Here is a 23,303-nt window from a genome sequence, read left to right on the forward strand (position 1 = left end):
TTAGAATCTGTAATTGTGTTTTTGTTCTGTACAACAAAAACTTGACATAATCCTTCAGCTAGATATGAGTATCCATTAATGGAAGCTTAATTAACCTTAAGCATAATCATAAATGCCTCTAACTGAAGAATCATCATAATGTATGAGAATGAAGGATGTCATTATTATTTAATTTATTCATGTTTTCAGAATTATATCAAAATGTAGTGGCAGATTTCATTGGCCTCGAAGTCCAGCCGCCTGCAAATCCGCCAGATATTTTGAGCCGGTATCAGTTCGGCAGAATACTTGGTAAGGGAGGATTCGGCATTGTCTATGAAGGGAAACGCCTGGAGGATGGCCTTGAGGTATCATTATTCTACATACAATATTAGTGTATATTATGTCCACTTTTAGTGCCCTTGTTTTGACAAATGTTTTGTTCTGTTGATCAGGTGGCAGTAAAACTTGCCAGAAAGCCGAGGAAAATGCAGTACATTTCCATTGTAAGTAGACTACTCTTTCCATGTTCTTTGACATTTTTTAAAATTAACACATGTAAACAATTGGTTCAAGACTGGGCTAAATCTTGATTTTGGAAAGCACCCCCATCTAACAATATATCTTTCTTCTAGCCTGGTCATCCCGCACCCCTTCCATTAGAGGTCGCCCTGTTAATCCTGGTTAATAATAGGGAGCCTAAAGTTAAGCAGATCATTCAGCTACTGGACTGGCAGGACGAGCTGGACTACTACATCATGGTTTTGGAGCGCCCCTTACCCTGCACAGATCTGCGTAACTTCATTAGTCACTTTAGAGGAACTCTCAGCGAATTTGGAGCGCGACTTGTCATGTGGCAAGTAACGCACGCCTCTATCGCATGCAGTGCCAGTGGAGTTCTCCACCGAGATATTAAGATGGAGAATATACTGATCAATCCACAAACATTAGAGACTAAACTGATAGACTTTGGATGCGGGGATCTCCTGAAGAAATCTGCATATAATTATTTCTCTGGTATGTATTAAGACTGTGTATTAAGAATATATTTCAAGCCTACTCATCAGACACAATGTCTTTCCTTCAGGCACACGTGAATATCGCCCCCCTGAGTTCAAAACAGAGGGCAGGTACCATGGGAATCCTGCAACTGTGTGGTCACTAGGAGTCCTCTTATTCAAAATTGTGTTTGGACACTTTCCAGGACCCAGTGAACTGCGGGTGATTAATTCGGGCGCTTGGAATCAGCCTGGCTTGTCACACGGTAAGATGGTATTCATCACAAAAAGATCAAACCTGTGCCAGGAATTCTGGAAGTTCTGAACGTACAGTTTAGAATCTCAAATCTTACAGCTTATTACAAAGATAGCAGATGTAAAGTTCAAGGTTATAATCTGATTCCCCCGTCTCTCTTTGTCTCTCATCGTTCTGCACAGAATGCCGTCTTCTGATTCAGTGTCTCCTGCAGCTGGACCCAAGCCGACGGATTGGTTTGGAGGAAATCCTGTCCCATTCATGGTTTCAGTCACTGAGCCCATGATCAGAAGAGGTATTCACATTTTGACTCCTTATTATTATGCATTTGTTTTTATATGTTGTATCTTTATTGTTTGTGACACAATTCCGAAGTCAAATCTCTAAATATAATGTCTGAAGACAATAACTTTCTGTATTTTGTTTCAGGCCATTCTGTAAGGAAAAAAGAGATCAAAATGGAGTCCGAATGGAATCCGGTTATAATCAAGTTTGTGCAATGTATAATAACTGCACAAAACACCACAGACGTACCCGGGGTGGATGCAGGGACCCGACCCGTACGGCATAGCAGCCCGGAGGGAGGTCTGAGTGTGTGGTGCGACGCGGACCCGCTTCCGTCGAAGGGCAGAGGGAGTGTGCGGAGGTGTCAGTGCGTCCGGGACACACCCACTGCTGCTCGCTGGCGATGGAAGAGGGGCTTGGGGTGGTCATCGACCACCAACCGCGCCCTCTTGGGACCCAGATGTTTCAGAAATTGCTCTTTTGTTGAAAATGTTTGTGACAGTGAGATCAGACAATAAAGTGGGCGCAAAAGCGTTCTGCCCCAGTATGTGCAAGAAACATTCATCCACACCATTGGACACTGTTGTTGGGTGACAGCTTGAACATAACTACTGAGTTAAAATTCTTCTCAATAATGCAATAACTCATGTGTGCGCTGGAACTGACACAAAGTAAGAAAATATCAGAACATATTACTTTCAAGTTCTTGAAACACATCTTCAGATGCACCCGAACACATCATCAGTGATGTAACCTGGGGTCCTCGGTGTTTCGGGTCTTTCAACGTCAGACACCCTCTCCCAGGCGAGCCAGCCACGGCTGATCAGACCGCGACTTGTGTTCAGGTAGCACTCGCTTGCCCCCATGGTGCTCCTCTACGGATCCAGAGCCAATCGCGAGGCTCTCTCTGCTGCGTCAGTGGTGTTCTTAAAGGCCCTGCTCCTTGTTGTTCCTGCAATGCCCAGCGCAGTAAAGGCTTTGTGGAGGGAGCGCCCCACAAATCCTCTGCAGCCAACCTCGATAGTCGTGCATCTCGCCTTCCAGCCCTGTGCTCAGCAGTCTGTGACCAGATGTTCATATTTTGTCATCTTCTTTTCGTGGGCTTCTCCCAAGCGGTCCTCCCGTGGCACGGTCAGCTCCATGATGATTATATTCTTGGTGCTCTCTGAGACTAGAATGATATCTGGCCTCATAGTTGTGCTGACGATGTGCTGGGGGAATTTCAGCTGCTTCTCCAAATCCACAGAAAGTTTCCAGTCCTTGGCTGATGCCAGGATTCCTGCTGGTGCCTTCCTCCCTGTTTGCGGCTGTTCTCCTGCCCTAACAAATGCGATTGGGCGAATGGTGTTGCTGCCTTGGCCGCCTTTGCTGATCTCTGTGCTGATGGTGTCTGCAACAGCTTTCAGCACCTGGTTGTGACGCCAAGTGCCGAGCGCTGTTGGGCAGGAGCTCAAAATGTGCTCCGGTGTTCCACGAGCTGGGCACAATTGGCAAATTGGTGTGTCTGCTTTCCCCCACGTACAAAGATTTGCTGGGCTTGGCGGTACATCGTACACTGCCCGAATCAGGAAGGCTATGCGGTGCGGCTCGCTTTGCCAGAGCTCCGTCCAGGTGACCTTGCTCCCACCTGATCCCAGGCCTCCTGTTGCCCCATTCCAGCAGCTCTTTTTTTTTTGTTTTTTTTTTTTTTTTTTTTGAAATGTAATGTAAAATTTTTTTATATGCAAAAACAAACAAAGAAAAATGTTTATAGTAATGCACAAAGGTTTTGAAAGTACAGACTTGTGTAGTTTTAGTATTTTTTTTATGCATTATTATAGATTTTTAATCTTTATGCATTATTATAGTATATTTTTTTTTATACATTTATTTATCAACTTTTTCAAAGCATTAACAGAAAGCATTAACATAAAGCAGATACAATCAAAGTTAAAGTTTTCCCCCACAATAACCCATTCCGCCAAAATAAATAACAATATATTACATACAAGTCAAAACTAAAATATCAATAATAATAACCCCCCCCCAAAAAAAAAAATAAAATAAATAAATAAATAAAAATAAATAATAAATAAATAAACATACATAGCCAATAATGAAATTCTGACATGTTCGTGGTCCGTACATAACTACAAAACAATACCCCAATTGACAATCACATCTAACATTGATCAATAGGTGGGAGAGTCCTCATCTTCTCAAAATATGTAATCATGGGTTGCCAAGTCTGATAAAATTTTTCAACCGATCCTTTCATTAAATATTTAATTTTCTCTCATTTTAAATATGATACTAGATCACATAACCACATTGAGGCTTTGGGTGGATTTGTTGATTTCCACTCCAATAATATTCTCCTTCTAGCTAATAAGGTGGCAAAAGCAATAACATTTTTTACTTTATTTGTCAATGATACTCCATGTTCTGGTACTCCAAAAATAGCAACTTCAACACTAGGTTTTATATCCAAGCTAAGCCAAGCCATTCCAGCAGCTCTGCTCAGCCTTCCTTCCTCCACAGTAGCTCTGACTTCTTCATATATTCGGCTGCGCTTCTCCTTCCCTTGAGCTCTTGTCGAGGAGGTGTTGGGAACATCCCCAAGCCTGCTCTGCCTCGGGCCACAACTCCCACAAGTCTGTCAGATATCATTTTTTGCACTCTCGATGTTGTAGTGTCACCCCTTTCAATAAAAAGAATTGTATTTTTATGCATTATGTGTTTTTATACTTATTCATAGATCAGTGGTAAGGCAATTCAATGTCCAACACAATTTTCAAGCTTTCTTATTTCTTTCATGTTATTTATTGTTTGTATCAAGACCCATTAACACCAAGCATGATAACTATATTAGCATGGACACCAAACACATGCAATGTTTATTTTTAATTGACTTAGGAAGGATTTTGATTGGCTATCAGTGTTTTATCATTCATCGGTTAGCGAAAAAAAGGTGCAAATGTGACTCCAACGAAATCGCTTCTCTGTTGTAAGCTGCAAAATATATGCAATATTATGTCTGGGAATGCGGGACTCTGGGTGGGGGACTGTAGATGCAGGTCTCCGAGTCTGCAGCTTCATACTACTCAAACATTGGATTAGAAAGACAAGCGTGTGTTGCTACAAGCAAATTTTATACCCATTTTTTTCCAGAATTTGTATCAAAAATGCTATTCATTCAATTATAACACTTTATGTAGAATTCTGTCATCATGTACTCACCCTCAAGTTGTTTCTGCTAATTACAAAGGAAGATATTTTAAAGAATTGCTGTAACCAGTTGATGAACCCCATTGACTTCCATACTATTTTTTACCTAATATGGAAGTCAGTGGGGTCCATTCTCTTTGTGTTAAGCAAAATAAATAAATTCAAACAGGTTTGAAACAACTTGGGGGTGTGTAAATGATGACAGAATTTTCATTTTTAAGTAAACTGTTCTTTTAATGACGCTAAATAGCCCAACAACGGTGAGATGGCTGGCCAGGTCTGTTGTCCTCAGACTGCTGTCACATGGTTTTTGTGTTTCACAAAGCTTGCTGCTTAAGTATTTGTAGATTATGTTTTCACATGTTTCTATTGTTTACTGGAAAACAATGATAGACATTTAAACCTCTGATGGTCTTCGTTTAGGAGTCCCGTCCTGGGCCTTCCCGGTGATATTTTTTTTTTTAGGTGAAGTGACCGGACACCTAAAAATGAAACTTCCTCCATCCCAGTAAAAACCAATGCAATTTATTTATGTTCTATAATATTTGTTCTTTTAATTTAGTATTTTGAGACAATTTGATTGAATTTATTAATATTTCTATTGTTTACTGGAAACGTCTGATGGTCTTCATTTAGGAGTCACATGGGCCTTCCCGGTCAGAAGTGACCGGACACCTAAAAATGAAACTTCCTCCAGCCCAGTAAAAACCAATGCAATTTATTTTTGTTCTGTAATATATATATATATATATATATATATATATATATATATATATATATATATATATATATTAGTATTTTGAGACAATTTGATTGAATTTATTAATATTTTTATGCAATATTTATGGTCCCATTGAAAAATTTATGTTATATATATATATATATATATATATATATATATATATGAAGAGTAGATGCAAAAGCCTCTAAATGCCATTTGAAATTTTCTTCTAAAATGACCATTTTTATCAAGCTTGTATATTTAAGTTCAGTAATTTCACTTAAATGGCAATTAATAGGTAATCTTCATTGCCATTTAAGTGAAATTACTGAACTTAAATATACAAGCTTGATAAAAATGGTCATTTTAGAAGAAAATTTCAAATGGCATTTAGAGGCTTTTGCATCTGAACTTTTCATATATATATATATATATATATATATATATATATATATATATATATATATATGCATGTTGATTCTTTCAGAACACACTGGTTTATCATTCAGAGAGGAGCCAGTTTTCCCATTGACCACCAGAGGGTGTCATATGAGAATGAGCATGGAACATGGAATCAAATATCTTTGTAATGACTGCCACTTTGTGCTCACTGTGAGCATTTAACTGTGGGGGGAAAATAACAACAGTAATAGTAGGCTAAAACCCATGTAGCCCTCAATCAGGTCATGGGGTCTATACGACCCCAATCGACTTTTACTAAATAAAAAAAAGTTCCCTTCATCTCAGTGGAATAAGATTTTGTGACTTTTCATACATTATCTATCTACACACACACACACAAACGGCGCTTGATTCGGTTGTTCTGAAGGTATGTAAAAAAAACCCCACTTCTTTACACTTCTGGTCTTCGGGGTCAATATGACCAATATGACGGGGTCAATATAGGTATTTTCTTCATGTGTAAAAAAAAAATAAAAAAATCCGGCATAAATCTAAAAAATTTTTACACAGAAATGAAGGCCTAGTACTAGAGCATAAATGCAATGTATCATACAAAAAAAAAAAAAAATTCATATGCAAGCTAATGGTAGTTGAGGAATTGTGTGTGGTATATGGATACAAAAGTAGGCTACTTTATATCTCCAAAAACACAGCATTAATGAATAGATAGAAGAGATAGAATAGAAGTAAACAAAAAAAATGATATTTTATTTGTATGATTAAACATGTTTTGTTTTTTGTTTTGTTTTTTGTAGAATTATTACTCAATCAATTGTTGGGTTCGTAGACCCCGAAGCCCAGAAGTGTAAATAGGAAACGAACACCATTTGAAGATTAAAGAATTTTATTATTATTGATTACTTAAAAAAAAATAATGTTTTACTATAGTTGTAGACTAATTTTTCTGTTTATTTTCCTTGCTAGGTTTTTACTTTAGTGAATAGGCAGTAGGCACACAGAGGGTGCGCCTATTTTCTTGTTGTAAGTTTCTCTATGCACATACCTTAAAGTTAATAGCTAGGCTATTAGTTTATGTAGGCTAGCCTACTATTAGTGTACCTATAATTTAGCATTTTATTAAATTAATCTGCCATACAGCATATTAGGCTAATAGGTATGCAGATATAGGATTATAAAACCCCAAACAAAAATAAATGAATTATACTCTTGTGCTGAAAACAGGCCTACACTGTATTTATCGATAAAATAAATATTATTATGTTTATAAATATATTATTATGTGTGTTGGTTATGTATTTTTTATATATATAAAGCCTTACTTATATATTTGATTCCTCTACCGCGAGAGTGCACATGAGCAAAGTCCCGTTGATTGCCATGGAAGCGGTCGCGTCGCGTCACTCTGCACACAGGACTCTACACCGAACTCGTGTACCCATGATGCTGTGAGTCAGTCGAAACTTTGACAGGCACGGAAGAGGATACAAGCAAAAAAACACAAGACATCCTCTACCATACTATTTGGATATGAAAATGCACGAGTGTCGATAGCATTTCGCGACAGTGCTGTTCGATATGCGGTGCTGCTGTCAGCGATCGCTCGCAGTTCAGACGCAACTTGCAAACGCGCAGTGCATTGAGTGACAGGTAAGCAGGTAAGCGATGTTTTACAAACATTTCAGTTTGCTTAGGTAGCTACAACTTTTAAGTGCGCGGGCTGTCGTTTTGGCCTCCGTCACCTACAATTTTTCGGAGCAGGTTACAAAAACATTGCGTGATATCAATTTCATCGCATAGAAAGTTAATGAGAGGCAACCTATCCCACACTGGAGCTGTGTGTGGCAAGTGCTGCTGCGTCGCGCCAATTGGGTTGCCAGATCCCTTTCTATTTCATGCTGTTTCCAGGACTGGTTAGTATAGGCCTGTATTGATAAATACTGAAGAAAACGGGCTACACAACTCAAAAACGCTTGTCAATGAAGAAAGAACATGTTGAATGCTTTAGGTGAAATCTCCATCCATTTGATATAAAAATCAGTTTCCCCAAAGGAAGTCATTCATACAAATGAATGTTTAAATATTTTAATATTGTATTTTAATTATTTAAATAAATCATTAATGTTTAAGTATTTCATAATTATTTATGGACTTTTACAGTGTTGACAAAATCTCTTTCATATCTATTCACCACAGCAGACTTTTTACTAGTCTATCTTCTAACAAGACCTACTGTAAATAAGGAAAATTCTTACATGGTGGCGAGTTCAAGGTGCAATTTTTTTTATTGATCAGATGTTTTCATCCACACAATCTAATTGTGAAACAGTGGAAGCAAATTGTAATTTCAGAGTGTTTAAGTGTTTATTGAGCAGAGTGCTGAATAGGGATCAGTTCAACTGTAACAGTGGCTGCTGTGTGTAAGTGAATAATTCATTTAAGCTATGCTCCCCAGCCGTGTTTGAGTCTGGTTTCCTTTACAAATTTTGCATTTCCTCGGGCAAAGAGTTAAAATTAATATATTACAGGCCACAACTGATTAGTCTACTGCATCTAATGATAAATCGAGTCTTTTATTTGGCTACTGAAATCCAGTGTCATGACTAACATGATCCATTAGCACTGCGTTGAACTCCTATTCAGGCTAATTATTGCAGAGGATAATCAAATCCTTTTTGGAGCTTTTCTCTGAAGTCTGTCACACATCACTAAATATTGTTTAGTTATTACTTATAACCATATGTGGAGTTCCTCCAAGCATGGGTTTCAGTAAGTGGCCAGTTTTTTACATTCTTTTGGACTTTGATGACGCAAGGGTTGGATGCTGCAAGAATATGCTGTGATCCCACATTGAGTCTTTGTGTCTGTTGACAAAGGCCGGTCTCTGCTCTCTCTCTATAGAACACAATAGTTTATATTCATGATAGCTTGGCCTTTGCCTGACAGAGTTTAATGTTTGTGTTTTGTTTATTTGTGCTTTGATACCTGTTCCATTCACATTCATAGAGATGTTGTATGTTTTTAAAGGTGTTTTTGGATTGTTTGACATTTTCATTGTTGATATCTCTGTTCTCCCCTCTCTCTGTTTGTCAGACATGGACCATAAGGATGTATTCGCAGCATTGCAGACAGTCTGTTCGGATGTTATCTTGGCTCTTAATGGATCTCTCGGCAGTCCTTCACATGTGGACGCTACGAACCGTCTGTTGGGGGTGATGAGGCAGGTTCAGGAACATGGTCGTGCTGTTGAACCCTTGATCACTGGCTTTACTACTGTCTATCACCATTTTGATTTGGATGCGCAGACGCCCGGCAATGGATATCGGACCTTAGTCAAGGTAACTGCTAGTTGGTTGCAAAACTAATGAGTGGATAAAAAGGGAAAGTTTCAAGTTTAAAGTTTGCTTTTGGCTGTAATTTAGTTGTTTAGTAATTTTATACCTGGTAATGCTTTATTATGGTATGGTAAGAATGCATCAATAGTATACTGTAACTTAACTTACTTACTTAATAGTCAGGAAAGCTAACTGTTTTTTTTTTAAAGTTGGGGTTTAGCTTGTAAGAGTTAAAGCTTAAAATAAAGAGTTTGTTAAATATTTAAATGAAATGATATGATTAAAATTATTTAATTACTATTATTATGTAAATCTAAATTTAAAATGTTAAATTTTTTTAAATAAAAATTTAGTTCAAAAGTTTGGGGTTGGTAAGCTTTTTTTTTTTTTTTAAGAAGTCCCTTATAGTCACAAAGGCTACATTTATCTGATCGAAAATACAGTAAAAAGAGTAACATTGTGAAATATTGCTAAAATTTAAATGAGCTATTTACTATTTAAATATATTTTAATAAATAATTTATTCATGTGATGGCAAAGCTGAATTTTCAGCATCATTAGTGTGAAATGACACACCATTCAGTGTCAAATGATCCTTCAGAAATCATTCTAATATGCTGTGTGGAAATTGTGATAATTTTTTTCAGGATTCTTGATAAATATAAAGTTCTAAAGAAGTTATTTGAAATAGAATATTTTTGTCACATTATTAATGTATTATACAGTCACTGTTGATCAGTGTATTGTTTCTTTGTTGAATAAATAAGCCTATACTGATTTCTGAATGACCCCAAAATTTTGAATGGTAATGTACAAATTATATATTTTTCCTTACTGAATAAAGTATTAATTTCTTTAAAAAAATATTACCAGCAGTGTAGTTTTTTAAAATAATTTTACAAATATTCATTAAAAAAAAAATTCTGTCTTTTATACCATGGACTGTCTGAAATCTGAATACTACGATTGGCTGGAAGGTAGGCATTCAAACCATTTATTACAAGGCTCTGTGGAAATACTTGATTCTGATTGGTCAATCACGCCATCCAGTGTTATTTTATTCCCCGATAACAACCTCTGAAAACAAATAACAGTCTCATCCAGGTTACAGAAAAACACTTGCTAGGAACGGTTTTCTTTGTGGAAGTTTTGCAGTTGGTAAGCTAATAAAATACAAAAAATTAGTCAAATCAATATTTTGTGTAGTTTTTTTAAGCTGCAGTCTGGCATTTTTCCTCTTTGTCGCCATCTCTGTTCGAAACCTGCAATTGCAGTCATTCGCGAAATTATCAACTTTACGCAAGTTGTACTTCAACACCATCGGCACGGCAGCGTGGATGAACACAATGTTTGAGGAGAGTGTAAGGCTGCAGTCACCGCGCCGATGTGGATACTGGCATTCAGAATCACATTTTATTGTTTTGAAAATATGACCACATAAGAATTTTCACTGGAAAATGTAATCTGAACAAGTAAGAAACATCTACCTTTGTTCAGATTCTGACATTGCAGTAAATCGCGCGATTAAATTTAACAATCGCAGCATATGCAAATTATACTTTGTTCTCAAATTGTTATTGTTAACAACGTCAGCATTGCGTGACTACATGTAATGTCCTTCCGATATGTATCCTTGTTTTCGCATGGGTCTGGTTGCAGTCTCTTTCTGAACGAAGTCTGAACGAAGTCTTTTGCTTTTTACAGTGGGTGAATCTGTTGTCACTGGTGACTGTCGTTTGAACCTTTCTGGATCCGCCATCAAATAAGTTTAATTATATCAAGTGCTGTGAGAAAAGTCTTTAAATCTCCACCTCCAACATCCTCACATGCAATATAGCCTTCTAGCCGAGACTCCATCTTTATGTGTACAGATGTGATGTACTGTCACAAAGTCATGCTCGAATATCCTGGAGAAATCCACCAGTACCACTGGAATTAAAAACATTGTTAGAAACGTACCGCTTTGAATCAAGCTACGGCAAGCAGATAGTTTTGAACACTACTACTACGTGCAGCTATAATTATGTCAACTAGTAGGCTATCGTAGAAGCGCTTTCTCTTGTTTCAAACAAATGCACCTGCTGCTATTCTGCGACTATTGTTTTGTACACTGTTGGATTATAAGATAACAAAAAGGTTCGATTTTTAACCGTTTAACAGTTTCATATCTCAAGATCGCTATATCCTCTTAATTATTTATGTGGCGAAATGCTGTGTAATAAGTGGTATGACTGTACCGTATCCCTTAAATTTTCGTCTAGTTTGAACTTGCCGCTTGCTAGCAACTGCTCTCTCTGCAGAAGCTTTGCGTTTAAAGACCTAATAAAATATTTAGACTCAGATCAATAGCTTGTTTTCACGTGACGTCATGCCACTGCGTTGCCATGGCGCGAAATGCAGATGGAGGGGAGGAAGTGATTTTCTATATTAGGAAGCACTATAACACACTCAAAATGCCTATGTTTTGCGTCTTTTATGGTTGCTCAAATCGATCAAACCACGAGGAGTTTTTATCGTGTGCCCAAAGTTGTTGTTCATAAGGGGGGAAAATACAAGAAATTGACAGAAAAACACCATGAAAAATGCCTAGGTCTGTGGTCGGGAGGAGCCAAATGGGAAAATGCCTGTGTGTGTGTGTGTGTGTGTGTGCAGTGATCACTTCGTCAAATGTGAGTTAATACATTATTTATGTGGCTTATAATTACATTATTCAGGTGTTTAAATACACTTATGTGGCTGTTTGTGTAATGTACCAGTTTCCGAACTTTGTAAATTCAAAGTATGCCTGTAAGACGAGGTAGTTGCTGATATCTACTACCTCGATGGCAGGCAAATCTCTCAATTCAGTTGAAAATCGGTCCTCCTCATAACGTAAGGATCACGTCCAACATATGTTTCGATTTTCTGTTTATATATTTCTCTTGTAATAGCGTCTAAAGTAGTACAGTACGGATTTTCCTCCATCTCGTCCATTGCGCTCTTCACTCCTTGCCCTCCATCTGCATTCCGCGCGTCAACACAATCGCGTGACTGCAAACCACCTATATGTTTGTGTGTAATTATTTACCTATGTGGCAAGTAGGTGTGTTATAAGCAGGATAATGTACATCCAGCCGACTGTCTTTTCAGAATAAACTCCAATTAAAACAATTCTAGAATAATTAACAAAAAATAAATAAATTCTGTTTATTACTGGATCTCTGTGTCTAATTTAAAGCGGACTGAACGCTAGATCTAACAAGCCATAACTGATGTAAAAAAGTAATTTTTACACTTCTGGTCAAAATATTGCTCTTCAAACATCAATAACAGCTTTAACATGTCAAAGCTGGCAAATTACCATGGTATGAGCAGGATAATAATGCGTCAGGTGGTTCTTTGCATAAAATCGTTTAATGCACAGCTAGCCTTGGATTATTCCTTATTTATTTGCTTTAAAATACACAAAGGGAGGTCATTGACTTTTCTTTTCTCCATAGGTGGTCCATTCCTGCGTCACCCACATCATCCAGAAGGCCCGTTATATCGCGTCAAACTGTACCGGAGCGTTTTTCCGATTGGACCATAATGTGACAGAAGTGGAAGCATACTGTAGTGCCCTGTGCCAGCTGCGAGCGTTACTTTACCTGGCACAGATATTACTTAATGACAATGCCCACGGTCAGCTCTATTCACAGGACGAAGGGGGTTTAAGCAAGAGGTTTGTGCAAGAGTACATCTCCATGCACAAAGCTTGTTTCTATGGCCGCTGCTTAGGCTTCCAGGTGAGATAATGTGAACATTTCTTTTGCAAAAGTTTTTACAGTACTAACTGATGCACTCAGTTTGTGACGTATGCAAATTTGTTCCAGAAACACAAGGTCTCTATTTCTTTGTCTCTCCTACAAGTTTCCCCCCTCTCTCAGGCCTTTTCTACAGACAGTGGTCATCAGTATGGTGTCCTTTGGTGAAAACTACAAGAAACAGCAGACTGGGCTTGGTAAGTGTAGGCTCGATTGGTTGCATCAAAATCTCATAATATTTGGGCTACATTATTTATTATTCTCATGCATTTATGTCTGTTATTTATAGAAGCTTTGTTTTCGCCTTGGAATAATCTAAAATAACCTAATAAAAAAGCTAACTTTGTATATATATTTTTTTTTCTCAGAATTGTGAGTTCATATCTCAAAATTCAGAGAAAAGAGTCTGTGACAACACAATATAAAGTCACAATTCTGAGGGAAAAAAGTCACAATTTTAAGAAATTAAAGCTACACTGTGTAACTCTTTTAGTTTAGTCTTAGCTAAAAACACTTAGTTCTTTTTAAAAATATATGTCCTCATTAATTTATATTTACTTCGTTCAAGTAATAAAGTATTCTCGTGAGTGTATAATATGCCATTGAAAATACATACGGGTAAGGGGTTCTAATGTCGGTCGCCATGTTGCCCCTCCATCTTGAAAGTACATTAGCCAAAGAGGGACATACCCGTTAATTCAAGCTTCGCCTTTCGCGTTTACGTTTGAGTTAACACTCATGGACGAGGTCGAACTGGAAGCCGTGTTAATCTTGGACTACATTGGCCACCGTAGGAGTTAAAACGAAATCGGAATTGAGAGGAACAGAAACTAATATTCACTGGATGGTCATATACCTTTTCACCACTAGATGGGGGTAAAAATCACACAGTGTGGCTTTAAGTAATCTTACTGCAAATCGTACTTTTTTCTCAAAATTGTGAAAAAGCCAGCTCACAATTCAGACTTTATTCTCGCAATTGGAAGATTATATCTCACAATTCTAAGAGGAAAAAATTTGTGAGATGAAAAAGTCACAATTACCTTTTCAATTTATTTTTTATTCCATGGCAGAAACAAGCTTCCATACTTATTGCCAAAAAAATAATGAGGAAATGAGTCTCTTTCAATTCTTACACAATTACTTATCCCTTTTGTCAAGTAAGTTTGATTTATTTACAGGCATGGCTGCTCTTTCTTTCTTCACATCGGGCAAATATGTGGTGGACCCTGAGTTGAGGGGGGAAGAGTTTGAGCGCATCACTCAAAATTTAGATATGCAGTTTTGGAAAACCTTTTGGAACCTTACTGAGTCTGAGCTATTATCAGTAAGTACATGTATGTTTATGCATGATTCTAAGTGAGAACCAACAAAACAACATCCATACCTTGTTATATTGTTCTCGAAGTTAAACTGTAGGTTCACTATAGGGGTGTAACAATATATCGTGCCACAATATATCGCAATACAAAAATGCAACAATAGTGACAATATGTATTGTGGATAGTCCCCCCAAAAAGTTTTCAGAGTTTTAATGTAAGTACTACATTAAACTACTATATATAATGTTGATTATTATGTATAAAAATGCCAAATGTCTGATGTTTCCAGTAAAAAGTGAGGTTACAAGCACCAAGTCCAAGCCTATTCATTTAAACCCACAATGTAATATCAAATTTAGCATTTTAATCAATAGTGCTTTTTTGTTAACCTTTTACCATATGCCTTGGAGTATCGCAGTAATATCGTATCGTGAGTTCATTATCGTGATATGTATCGAATCGTGACATGATGGTATCGTTACACCCCTCGTTCACAATGATATTTTCAGTACTGTTTGTGGTCAGTATGATTTTTAATGTTGTTAAATGTCTCTTATGCGAGGAAGTTTTTCTATTTGAATATATATTTAAATATGCTGAGGTCAAATGGTCTAATATGCTAATAAGAGGTGAAATGGTCTTTTCTTATTCTGTATTTCTCTAAAGAGTTTGACAAGGATTTCTTCCAGTGTGGTGCAAGTGAATGTAACATTAACCGTGCCAGCTGAAGGTCTGAGTTTGCCACTGGCCTCTGACCCCAATCTCTCAGTCGCTGTGAACCCTCCACTTGCACACTGGGGCCCTGGGCCAGTCAACGTGCGCTTGATCTCACACACACTCCGACAAGGACAGGTTTGAGTTTGTGTCTTTTATGAAAAAGAAATAATTACATGTAGGACAAGCAGCTATCCTTAGTTTCTGTGGGTTGTTTTTAGGTAGAGTGGGCGGCTGCTAATTTGTTAGAACGGCTGCTAAAGTTAGCGCTGAATAATCGGCATATTTGATCTCTTCTTCCCACACAGGACAGTGCAGAACTGTTGGCACTTTCTCGTCCTGAGGGGCCTCAGCTGTCTCTGCCGGGGAGTTTCAATCGTCAGACAGCTCCTCTTTCTCCTTGCCTGATCATACACTTCCACGGAGGAGGCTTTGTAGCACAAACTTCTAAATCACATGAGGCATGGCTGTGGCAGTTTTACCTCCCTGTATAGTTTCACATATAGTTGTTGTTGCTAAATGCCTTCTTTTATCTTTGTCTTTATTGTAGAATTACTTGAAGAGCTGGTCAAAGGATCTGAATGTGCCTATTCTCTCTGTGGATTACTCATTGGCTCCAGAGGCCCCATTCCCCCGGGCTCTGGAGGAGTGTTTCTATGCTTACTGTTGGGCCTTGAAGAATTGCCATTTGCTGGGTTTGTATAACACACCCCTCACCAGATAGAATCAACTAGTATGCAGGCAGTGATTGTTTTACATGATGACATTTCGAATGATTTTTGTGCTGTCTAAATAGGAAATGCTAGTTTATTTCTCCTTGTTTAATTATGCTGTTGCATACATTTTTCACATTGACACCTGGTATTAAGATGCATATTGGTCGATCTGATTACAAAAGCAACTTAGACAAAAGACATTTTCATTGTAAATTGTCCTATGTCATGACAAATTAAATCTTAAATACCAGTGTTGTAGCACTCGAGACTCTGACTCGTCTCGGACTCGGTCTCGAGACCATATTTTAATGGTCTTGGTCTTGTCATGGACTCGTGTGCATTTGGACTCGGAATTGACTCGTACTCGAACATTTTTTTTTTTAGGACTCGGACTTATTCCCGAGTCCACTCGAGTTCAAATAAAAATATTTTTCATGATTATTAATGTATGTTAATAAAATATTTCTTTAAATTGATTGACACGCCCAGTGATTGGTGATTTTCTAGTGCACATGACAAATTTTTAACACCACCTACTATGTGGCCTTTTTACCCTAAACTGATCATATTTTTTAAACTACTCTGTAAATTCAGTAAAAAAAAAAAAAAAAAATTAGGTATTAGGTAATTAACCCTCACTGGTCTCGGTCTCGACTCGGACTCGACCGTCTCTGGTCTTGGACTCGACTCTCTATGGACTCGGTCTTGACTCGGACTCGACTCTCTCTGGTCTCGACTCGGACTCGAGTGAGGTGGTCTCGACTACAACACTGTTAAATACAAACATTCCATACAGTTTCTCAATTAATATGAGAATATTGTTAATAGTAAATGATAATATAAATATTAAAAACCTGCATGTACACTACCGGTCAAATATTTGCGGTGACGAAGATTTTTTTCCACCTGGATGCAAGTGACAGTAACCGTGCGTTCACACCGCCGCTGGCGAGAGCGACCAAATTCGCTCTCGCCACCTTGCCAATGACGTCGTAGAAAGATTTGTGGACGCTCTGACTTTATTTGAAGGGGCCGCAAAATAAACAAGCATGGTGATCGTTATTTGTGCAGACTGACCAATCAGGGTATAAGTTAACCTCATGGAATCTTTTAAATGTGAAAGTAAGAAATTGATTGATGGAAAGAAGAACTTAACAATTTTGCCACTTTGACGCTCTCAAAGGCGGCGGTGTGAACGCATGATAAGAACATTTAGAATTTTACAATAATTTTCTGTTTCAAATAAATGTTTTTTTTTTACTTTATATTCAGTTCAACTTTCTATTTCTATTCTAATCCTGAAAAAATGTATCATGGTTTCCACCAAAATATTGAGCAGTGATAATAATAAGTTAATAATATTTTTCTTGAGGACCAAATCAGAATATTGGAATGATTTCTGAAGGATCATGTGACACTGAATACTTGAGTAATGATGCTGAAAATTCTGCTTTGCCATCATAGAAATAAATTACATTTTAAAATATATTAATATTAAAATATTTCACAATATTAAAGTTTTACTGTTTTTTTTTATATTTTAATATTAATATTATCAAATATTTTTAGATTAAGTGTAAAATCACACTACAAAACTTCCCAAAAGTATTTTTTCAAGTATTTTATGTCAAATACCCTAAATTTGATGGCTGAATCAATTACATTTTTAAATTGTATGACTTTACTAGTGAAATAAATGTTGATGTGATGGATAACTTAATTTCTGTAGCCAAGACATGAATAAGAGGATAGCACCTTAATAACTTAATAATACCTTTTAATTAATTTATTAATATAATATTATTTATAAATATTAATATTATTTTAATTAATTGAATAATACTTTTAATTAATTAATAATACTTAAATATACTTTTTATATATTTAATAACTTAATGTGCTGCAAAGAATCATTTGAACTTCATTTTTAGGTATTTGAGCATAATAATAGGTGTGGACATGACAAGCAATGCATGCCAACTATGCCTCAGGACTCTTTAAATGTTGATCTTGCTACACAGGCTCGACTGCAGAGCGGGTTTGTTTGGTGGGAGACAGTGCAGGTGGTAACCTGTGTATAACCGTCTCTATGAGGGCAGTGTCTCATGGTGTACGCGTTCCTGATGGGATTGTGGCAGCGTACCCAGCAACTCTGCTAACAACAGACGCCTCACCATCCAGACTACTCACTTTAATCGACCCTCTGCTGCCTTTGATTGTGCTCTACAAATGCATCGATGCCTATGCTGGTGAGCTTTTGGATCAAGTCATGTCGTGTTTAATTTATACATCCCTTTATACAGTACAGATCGTTTCAAAACAGCTTTACAGTTATAAAAAGGAACAAAAACAGCATCAATGTAGCAATATTCTTCAAATAGGAAACAATAAGTTTGTTTGTATTTACAACTTCAGTTTCAACTATAAAGTGGTTTTACACTAGGCAATATAGTGTCAAATCAATTCACTTTAAGAAAGGTTTATAGGAACTATATAGGTACCGAAAGTCTGAGACCACTATTGAGAAAAAATATTGGTTGAACAATATATTTGTTGCAATATTTATTCATCTTGGTTAACATTAGTTAATAAAAAATACAAGTTAATTGTTAGTTCATGTTAGCTCAGGTCAATTAAATAATATTAACAGTTAGAACTTTTGATAATGGTAATGTGTTGGCAAATGTTGAGATTAACATTAACTAAGATTAATAAATGCTTTAGAAGTATTTTTAGTTCACGTTTCCTCAAGTAGTTGTTAACTAATTAAACCTTGTAAAGTGTTACCAAAATATTTAATATTTTTCTAAAGTATTTTCATTCAATTTTATGTTATTAATGGTACAATTGGAGGAGTTGAGTGATAGTTTGGATTGAAAAATGATTATGAATTTTAGAATATCTCAGTATTTGGGTTGTTTACACACCCTCATATTTTTTTTCAAACCTGTACGACTTTCATTTCTGCCGTGTTTTTGTCCTTGCAATAAAAGTAAATGGGGTCCAAATGTTGTCATGTTGAGTTCAGATGCTCACTATCAAATAGTGCAGAATCTTAAACGCTTTTGATTCATTATAACAGGTTATTTACGGTCTTTTTTCATCTCGTACTTTTGGACCGCACTGTGTTTCACCTAGTCGTGACAATTCTAGAATGCTCTTTATAGACAGAATGTAAAGTAATATTATACCTTCTGTCTTATTTACAGCACCTTCATGATAACACTGTCTTTTCCGTCTCTGTCACTTTCTTATTCAGGTGCGAATTGTCAGTCAGTACAGCCAGCTCAGCATTTAGACACCCTAACTGCTTTGGGACAGGACACTGTAAAGATGTTGAGTAGCTTCGCTCAAGGAGCGTCAAATTGGATTCAGACTTTCATAGATCCAAAGGCACCACCATCATCAAATGGTGCGACTACATCATCAAATGGTCCTTCGCCTTCCAAGTCACATCCTGTTAAGAGACCACAGGAAGTCCAAGATTACCCAGAGAATTTTGAGCCTCTACGGTCTAGATGTCTGTCAGATATACAGACACCTCGCACACCAATAATGAAGAACCCATTTGTTTCTCCACTACTTGCTCCTGACAAACTTCTCAAGGGCCTTCCACCGGTGCATATAGTGGTAAGACATGATGAATCTGCATTTCCCGAGATAGTGCTGTAACTCTTATTTTAATGCCTTGATTGTTTTCCTCAGGCCTCTGCTTTGGATGCCCTGTTAGATGATTCAGTGATGTTTGCCAAAAAGCTGAGGAATATGAACCAGCCAGTGACGCTCACTGTGGTCGAAGATCTCCCTCATGGCTTCCTGAGCCTATTTCAGTTCTCCAAAGAAACCCAGGAAGCAGCAGATCTATGTGTGAAACGAATCAGAGAAGTCTTCCAGCAAGAGGAACTACCTGCTGATAAGAGGCAGCCAGGGCTAAATTAGAGCACAATTGTCTAAGAAATACAGTGAATACATCTAATAAATAAAGTGAAAGGTCCATCCACCAGCTCAACTTCTGGAAACAACTGTAGATTCAGCTTGCAGTACCAACAACACCATCATATCTGTGAAGGCTTAGAGTGTATTAGAGTGATTAATTTTTAGATGTTCGCAATGACCATTAACTGTTCTGCTCTGTTCTGCCCTGACAGAATGTCCACCAAAATTTCACCATTGTGCCTGTAGTGATGCAATAAGATCTAAGTTGCTTTTGCACTGCAAACCAACACTTTTTTTTTAAGCAACTGCACTGTGGCTTGTTTTTCTTGTTTTAGCTAAAATCCAGTGGTTTGAATGTTTAAACGTGAGGGTGTCAAACACACAGCCTTACTTTCTTTCATTTAATTTAACCCTTGTTCTGTGTTTAAAACCCTGTTCAAATATGACCAGCCTTTTAAAACTGCTTCTAAGTGTCTCATTACTCTATATTGTCACCAAATATTGGATTCAGTCTTTTGTCTACTTGTTTTCTTTCAATTAGCACAGGTTTTGCATCTCTTTTTTGGATCTGATGGATCGTAGGCCTCGTTTATCTGAGCTTATGTACCTCAATTTTTGACCGAAAAAAGCATTACTTGTGGATAATTTTGGCAATATTGAATAAAATTTGGAAGAAAAAAAAATGTATCTCAGTAGTGTGCTTTAATGTATTACTTGGAAGTTTGTTTTGAAATAATTGTATTGTGTAGAAAATGGTACAGTCACACTATGTTCTTGGTCAAAAATGACAAGCCATTAAAAGTTGAGACTGAAAATAAAAATTTTAGGAGCATGTTAATCATATTCATGTTCATATATGTACACCCCATCTACCACACACATGCACATACATACACGTGTTCTTGTGCACAAACTATTTTGAGTATTACACATTCCTTTTCACAGAGATGAACTTTATCTATTCTGAGCTGCAACCAATCATCCATCCAACATTACCAAACCTGTAGGCACAGACAAGTGCAAGCACGTGTGCATTCACAAAATGCATGTTCATGTACACAAACATTCAGTTTACATTCTTTCGTTTTCACAGAGATGAACTTTATCCTATTCTGAAGTGCATCCATTCATACTTCAAACATTACCACATATGTGCACACACACACTTGTATGGTTTCCATAGATTTTATCCCCTAGCCCTACCCCTAAACAACCCTCACTTTACTTTCTTAATTCTGTTATTTAAAAAAAACAACAACAACAACAACATAATTTACCGGTAGTATGATTTGTAAGCCGTTTTATTCATGGGGACCAAAAAAAGCCCCTACAAGATCAAACATTTTCCCATAACATCGGGACACACACTTTTGAACTGCAGTCTTTCCCCTGCAGTGACCCTGCTTATCATTTGTTGCAATGTCTTTGATCAAGAAGCTCACACACAGACAGCTTCTTGACCATTGTGCTGACATTAAATGAATAAGCAGGGTGCTTTGTGACATTTATCATCTCTGTGCCATTACTGTTTTTAGATTTATTGTGAAACATGAAAATCCCAAAACACATTGTTATAATATTTTGTCTGGAAGATGTGATGAAATGAGGAACAAGAAAGAAAGACTTGGTGAGGTCAGTGTGGAGCAAACAGAGTTTGTGTGTGTGTGCGCGCACGTGTATGGTAATGTTAGATGATGAATGGATATTGGATGCAGTTCAGAATAAAAGTTAATCTCTAGGAAAAGTGTGTAATACTTGAAATAGTTTGTCCAGATCAATGGTAACCCTCGTCCGTCCCTATAGGAGACAATTGGGATGTGTCGAACTAACACTAAGGGGGTCGTCTTTGGGAGCCCCAATCACCACTGAGAGTATCGGGACAATGGAATTGGCGTGTAGAATTTGCATGCCAAGCCATGACTACTGACATATGGGGATAGCAAGCCACTGGAATGCAATACACCTTTCAGGTTTGTGCTGAGGAGCGAGGTTGTGTCAGGACAGATCCCTCCATCAGGGAACAAGGATAAGTAATCAAAACGTTCCCTTTCTCTTAGGTCACGTTCAACGTGGTGTTGAAACAACACTAAGGTGTCCCTCTACTAAATACCACCACAATTGCTGTACTGTGTTGCGAGAAAAGGTGGTGCAAATGTGAGCAAGCCTCTGCGTGCAAATTACAAGTGCAAAAACGTTCACTTGTAACCTTCTTACACCCAGGGTCTTCTTACACCGAAATTACCTCAGGTCTCCCATCCAAAGGACCTATGCACCTCAAAGAGGTCACTGTAGCTGTAGGGCCTGTTTCTGATTTTGGAATTAATTTTAGGAAAAAAGTTGCGTACACCTGGTTTCCTCCACCAAACTCGAGTAAGAGTGCTAAATGATGGCGAAGGTTTCAGGACACTCAAGATGAAACTGTCATTCTGAGATTAATGTTGGGTATAGCCCAGCCCGCAGCTCTACATATGTCTGCTAGTGAAGCACCATTTGCCAAATCCTAAGTGGCAGCAATGCCTTGAGTGGAGTGAGCTCTCCCTCCTAATGGGCACAGTAGATTTTGGGCTTGATAAGCCCGGAGAATGGCATCCACAATCCAGTGGGCCATTCTCTGTTTGGAGATAGCCTTCCCCTTCTGCTGAGCAGAGAAAGAGCTGTTCAGATTGTCTGAAAACCTGTGCTCGGTCCAGGTGCGCACAGGACACAACAGGGACGAGGCTGGGTTTCCAGGTTGCTTGCAAGTTTACCACTTGGTCCCTGAAGGAAGAAGTGGGAAGCTTGGGCACATACCCAGACCAGGGTCTCAGGATAATGTGAGAGTAGGCTGGCTCAAAAATGTTTGGGGAAGTAGTAGCATTTTTCTGGGGGGAAAATCCTCTCTGGGTCTAAATGACCCAAGCCAAAGAACGTAACTTTTTATTATTATTAAATGAGTCAATTCTGAATTGTGCTTTGCACCTCAAAATTGCTCATTAAAGCAGCGTAATGTTGCTTCCGCACTAGTGAGCATGTATTGCGCATACACTCTCCATGGTTTTACTGAAAAAAATTATTGGCCCACATAAGGTGCCATTTAGGCTCATTTGCCAATGCGGCTCATGACCTAATTTCTTTGACACCCCTACTCTAATATGAAATTATAATGAAATACAGTGTATCCTTGTGTTCATCAGAAAAAAGAAATCCATGCAGGTTTGGAACAACTTGAGGGTAAGTAAAGGATGACAGAATTTTCAGTTTGGGGTGAACTTGCCTTTAATGATGTGGTTAGTGCTTTATGTGCCAGACTTTCATACTGTTGAACCTGTATATTACCATGTTACCTCATCATTTCCTCAAAAAGAACTGGCCTTTTGCTGTTAACTGATACTACCAGTTCCTGTTGCAGAAAACTAACAACTGAAAGGTGTTCATAACATAACCAAATTAGATGCAATGTTTTAACTAGATGTTTGTACTCTTTTTTTGTTGTAACAACAGCAATTGTTACTAGAATAAAACTGTGGTAAGTATTAGTCACCATACATTTGTATAACAGTACGATTCTGAAATAATTCATTGATTAATATTATTTTTTGCATTTCAATATAATAAATATTTATATTTGTTTATTGTTATTTTGCCTTATTTAT

General features: G+C 37.5%; 2 protein-coding genes across 4 annotated transcripts in view; both read left to right on the plus strand.

Annotated features, from left to right (window-relative positions):
- Positions 1-20,354, plus strand: part of lipea (lipase, hormone-sensitive a) — a 58,644-nt gene extending 38,290 nt beyond the window's left edge. Inside the window, exons 1-11 of one of the 3 annotated variants that reach the window (XM_039678577.2) lie at positions 7,319-7,524; positions 8,960-9,204; positions 12,681-12,965; positions 13,090-13,180; positions 14,165-14,310; positions 14,972-15,157; positions 15,328-15,480; positions 15,570-15,714; positions 17,757-17,984; positions 18,995-19,365; positions 19,441-20,354. In XM_039678577.2, the coding sequence (XP_039534511.2) occupies positions 8,962-9,204; positions 12,681-12,965; positions 13,090-13,180; positions 14,165-14,310; positions 14,972-15,157; positions 15,328-15,480; positions 15,570-15,714; positions 17,757-17,984; positions 18,995-19,365; positions 19,441-19,674 (2,082 nt within the window). In that variant the 5' untranslated portion in view covers positions 7,319-7,524; positions 8,960-8,961 and the 3' untranslated portion in view covers positions 19,675-20,354. Of the gene's footprint in view, positions 1-7,318; positions 7,525-8,959; positions 9,205-12,680; positions 12,966-13,089; positions 13,181-14,164; positions 14,311-14,971; positions 15,158-15,327; positions 15,481-15,569; positions 15,715-17,756; positions 17,985-18,994; positions 19,366-19,440 lie in introns of those variants that run through there. The other 2 variants (XM_039678578.2, XM_089122999.1) reach the window with 2 other exon arrangements.
- Positions 65-1,519, plus strand: LOC120483331 (serine/threonine-protein kinase pim-1-like). The gene is made up of 6 exons (XM_089123006.1): positions 65-68; positions 190-347; positions 435-485; positions 615-996; positions 1,067-1,243; positions 1,416-1,519. The coding sequence occupies exons 1-6, from the start codon at positions 65-67 to the stop codon at positions 1,517-1,519; spliced, it is 876 nt and encodes a 291-aa protein (XP_088979132.1).
- Positions 20,355-23,303: the final 2,949 nt, after the last annotated feature.

This window comes from Pimephales promelas, chromosome 18 (genome assembly GCF_988280905.1).
Source record: "Pimephales promelas chromosome 18, fPimPro1.hap1.1, whole genome shotgun sequence".
Taxonomy (NCBI): domain Eukaryota; kingdom Metazoa; phylum Chordata; class Actinopteri; order Cypriniformes; family Leuciscidae; genus Pimephales; species Pimephales promelas.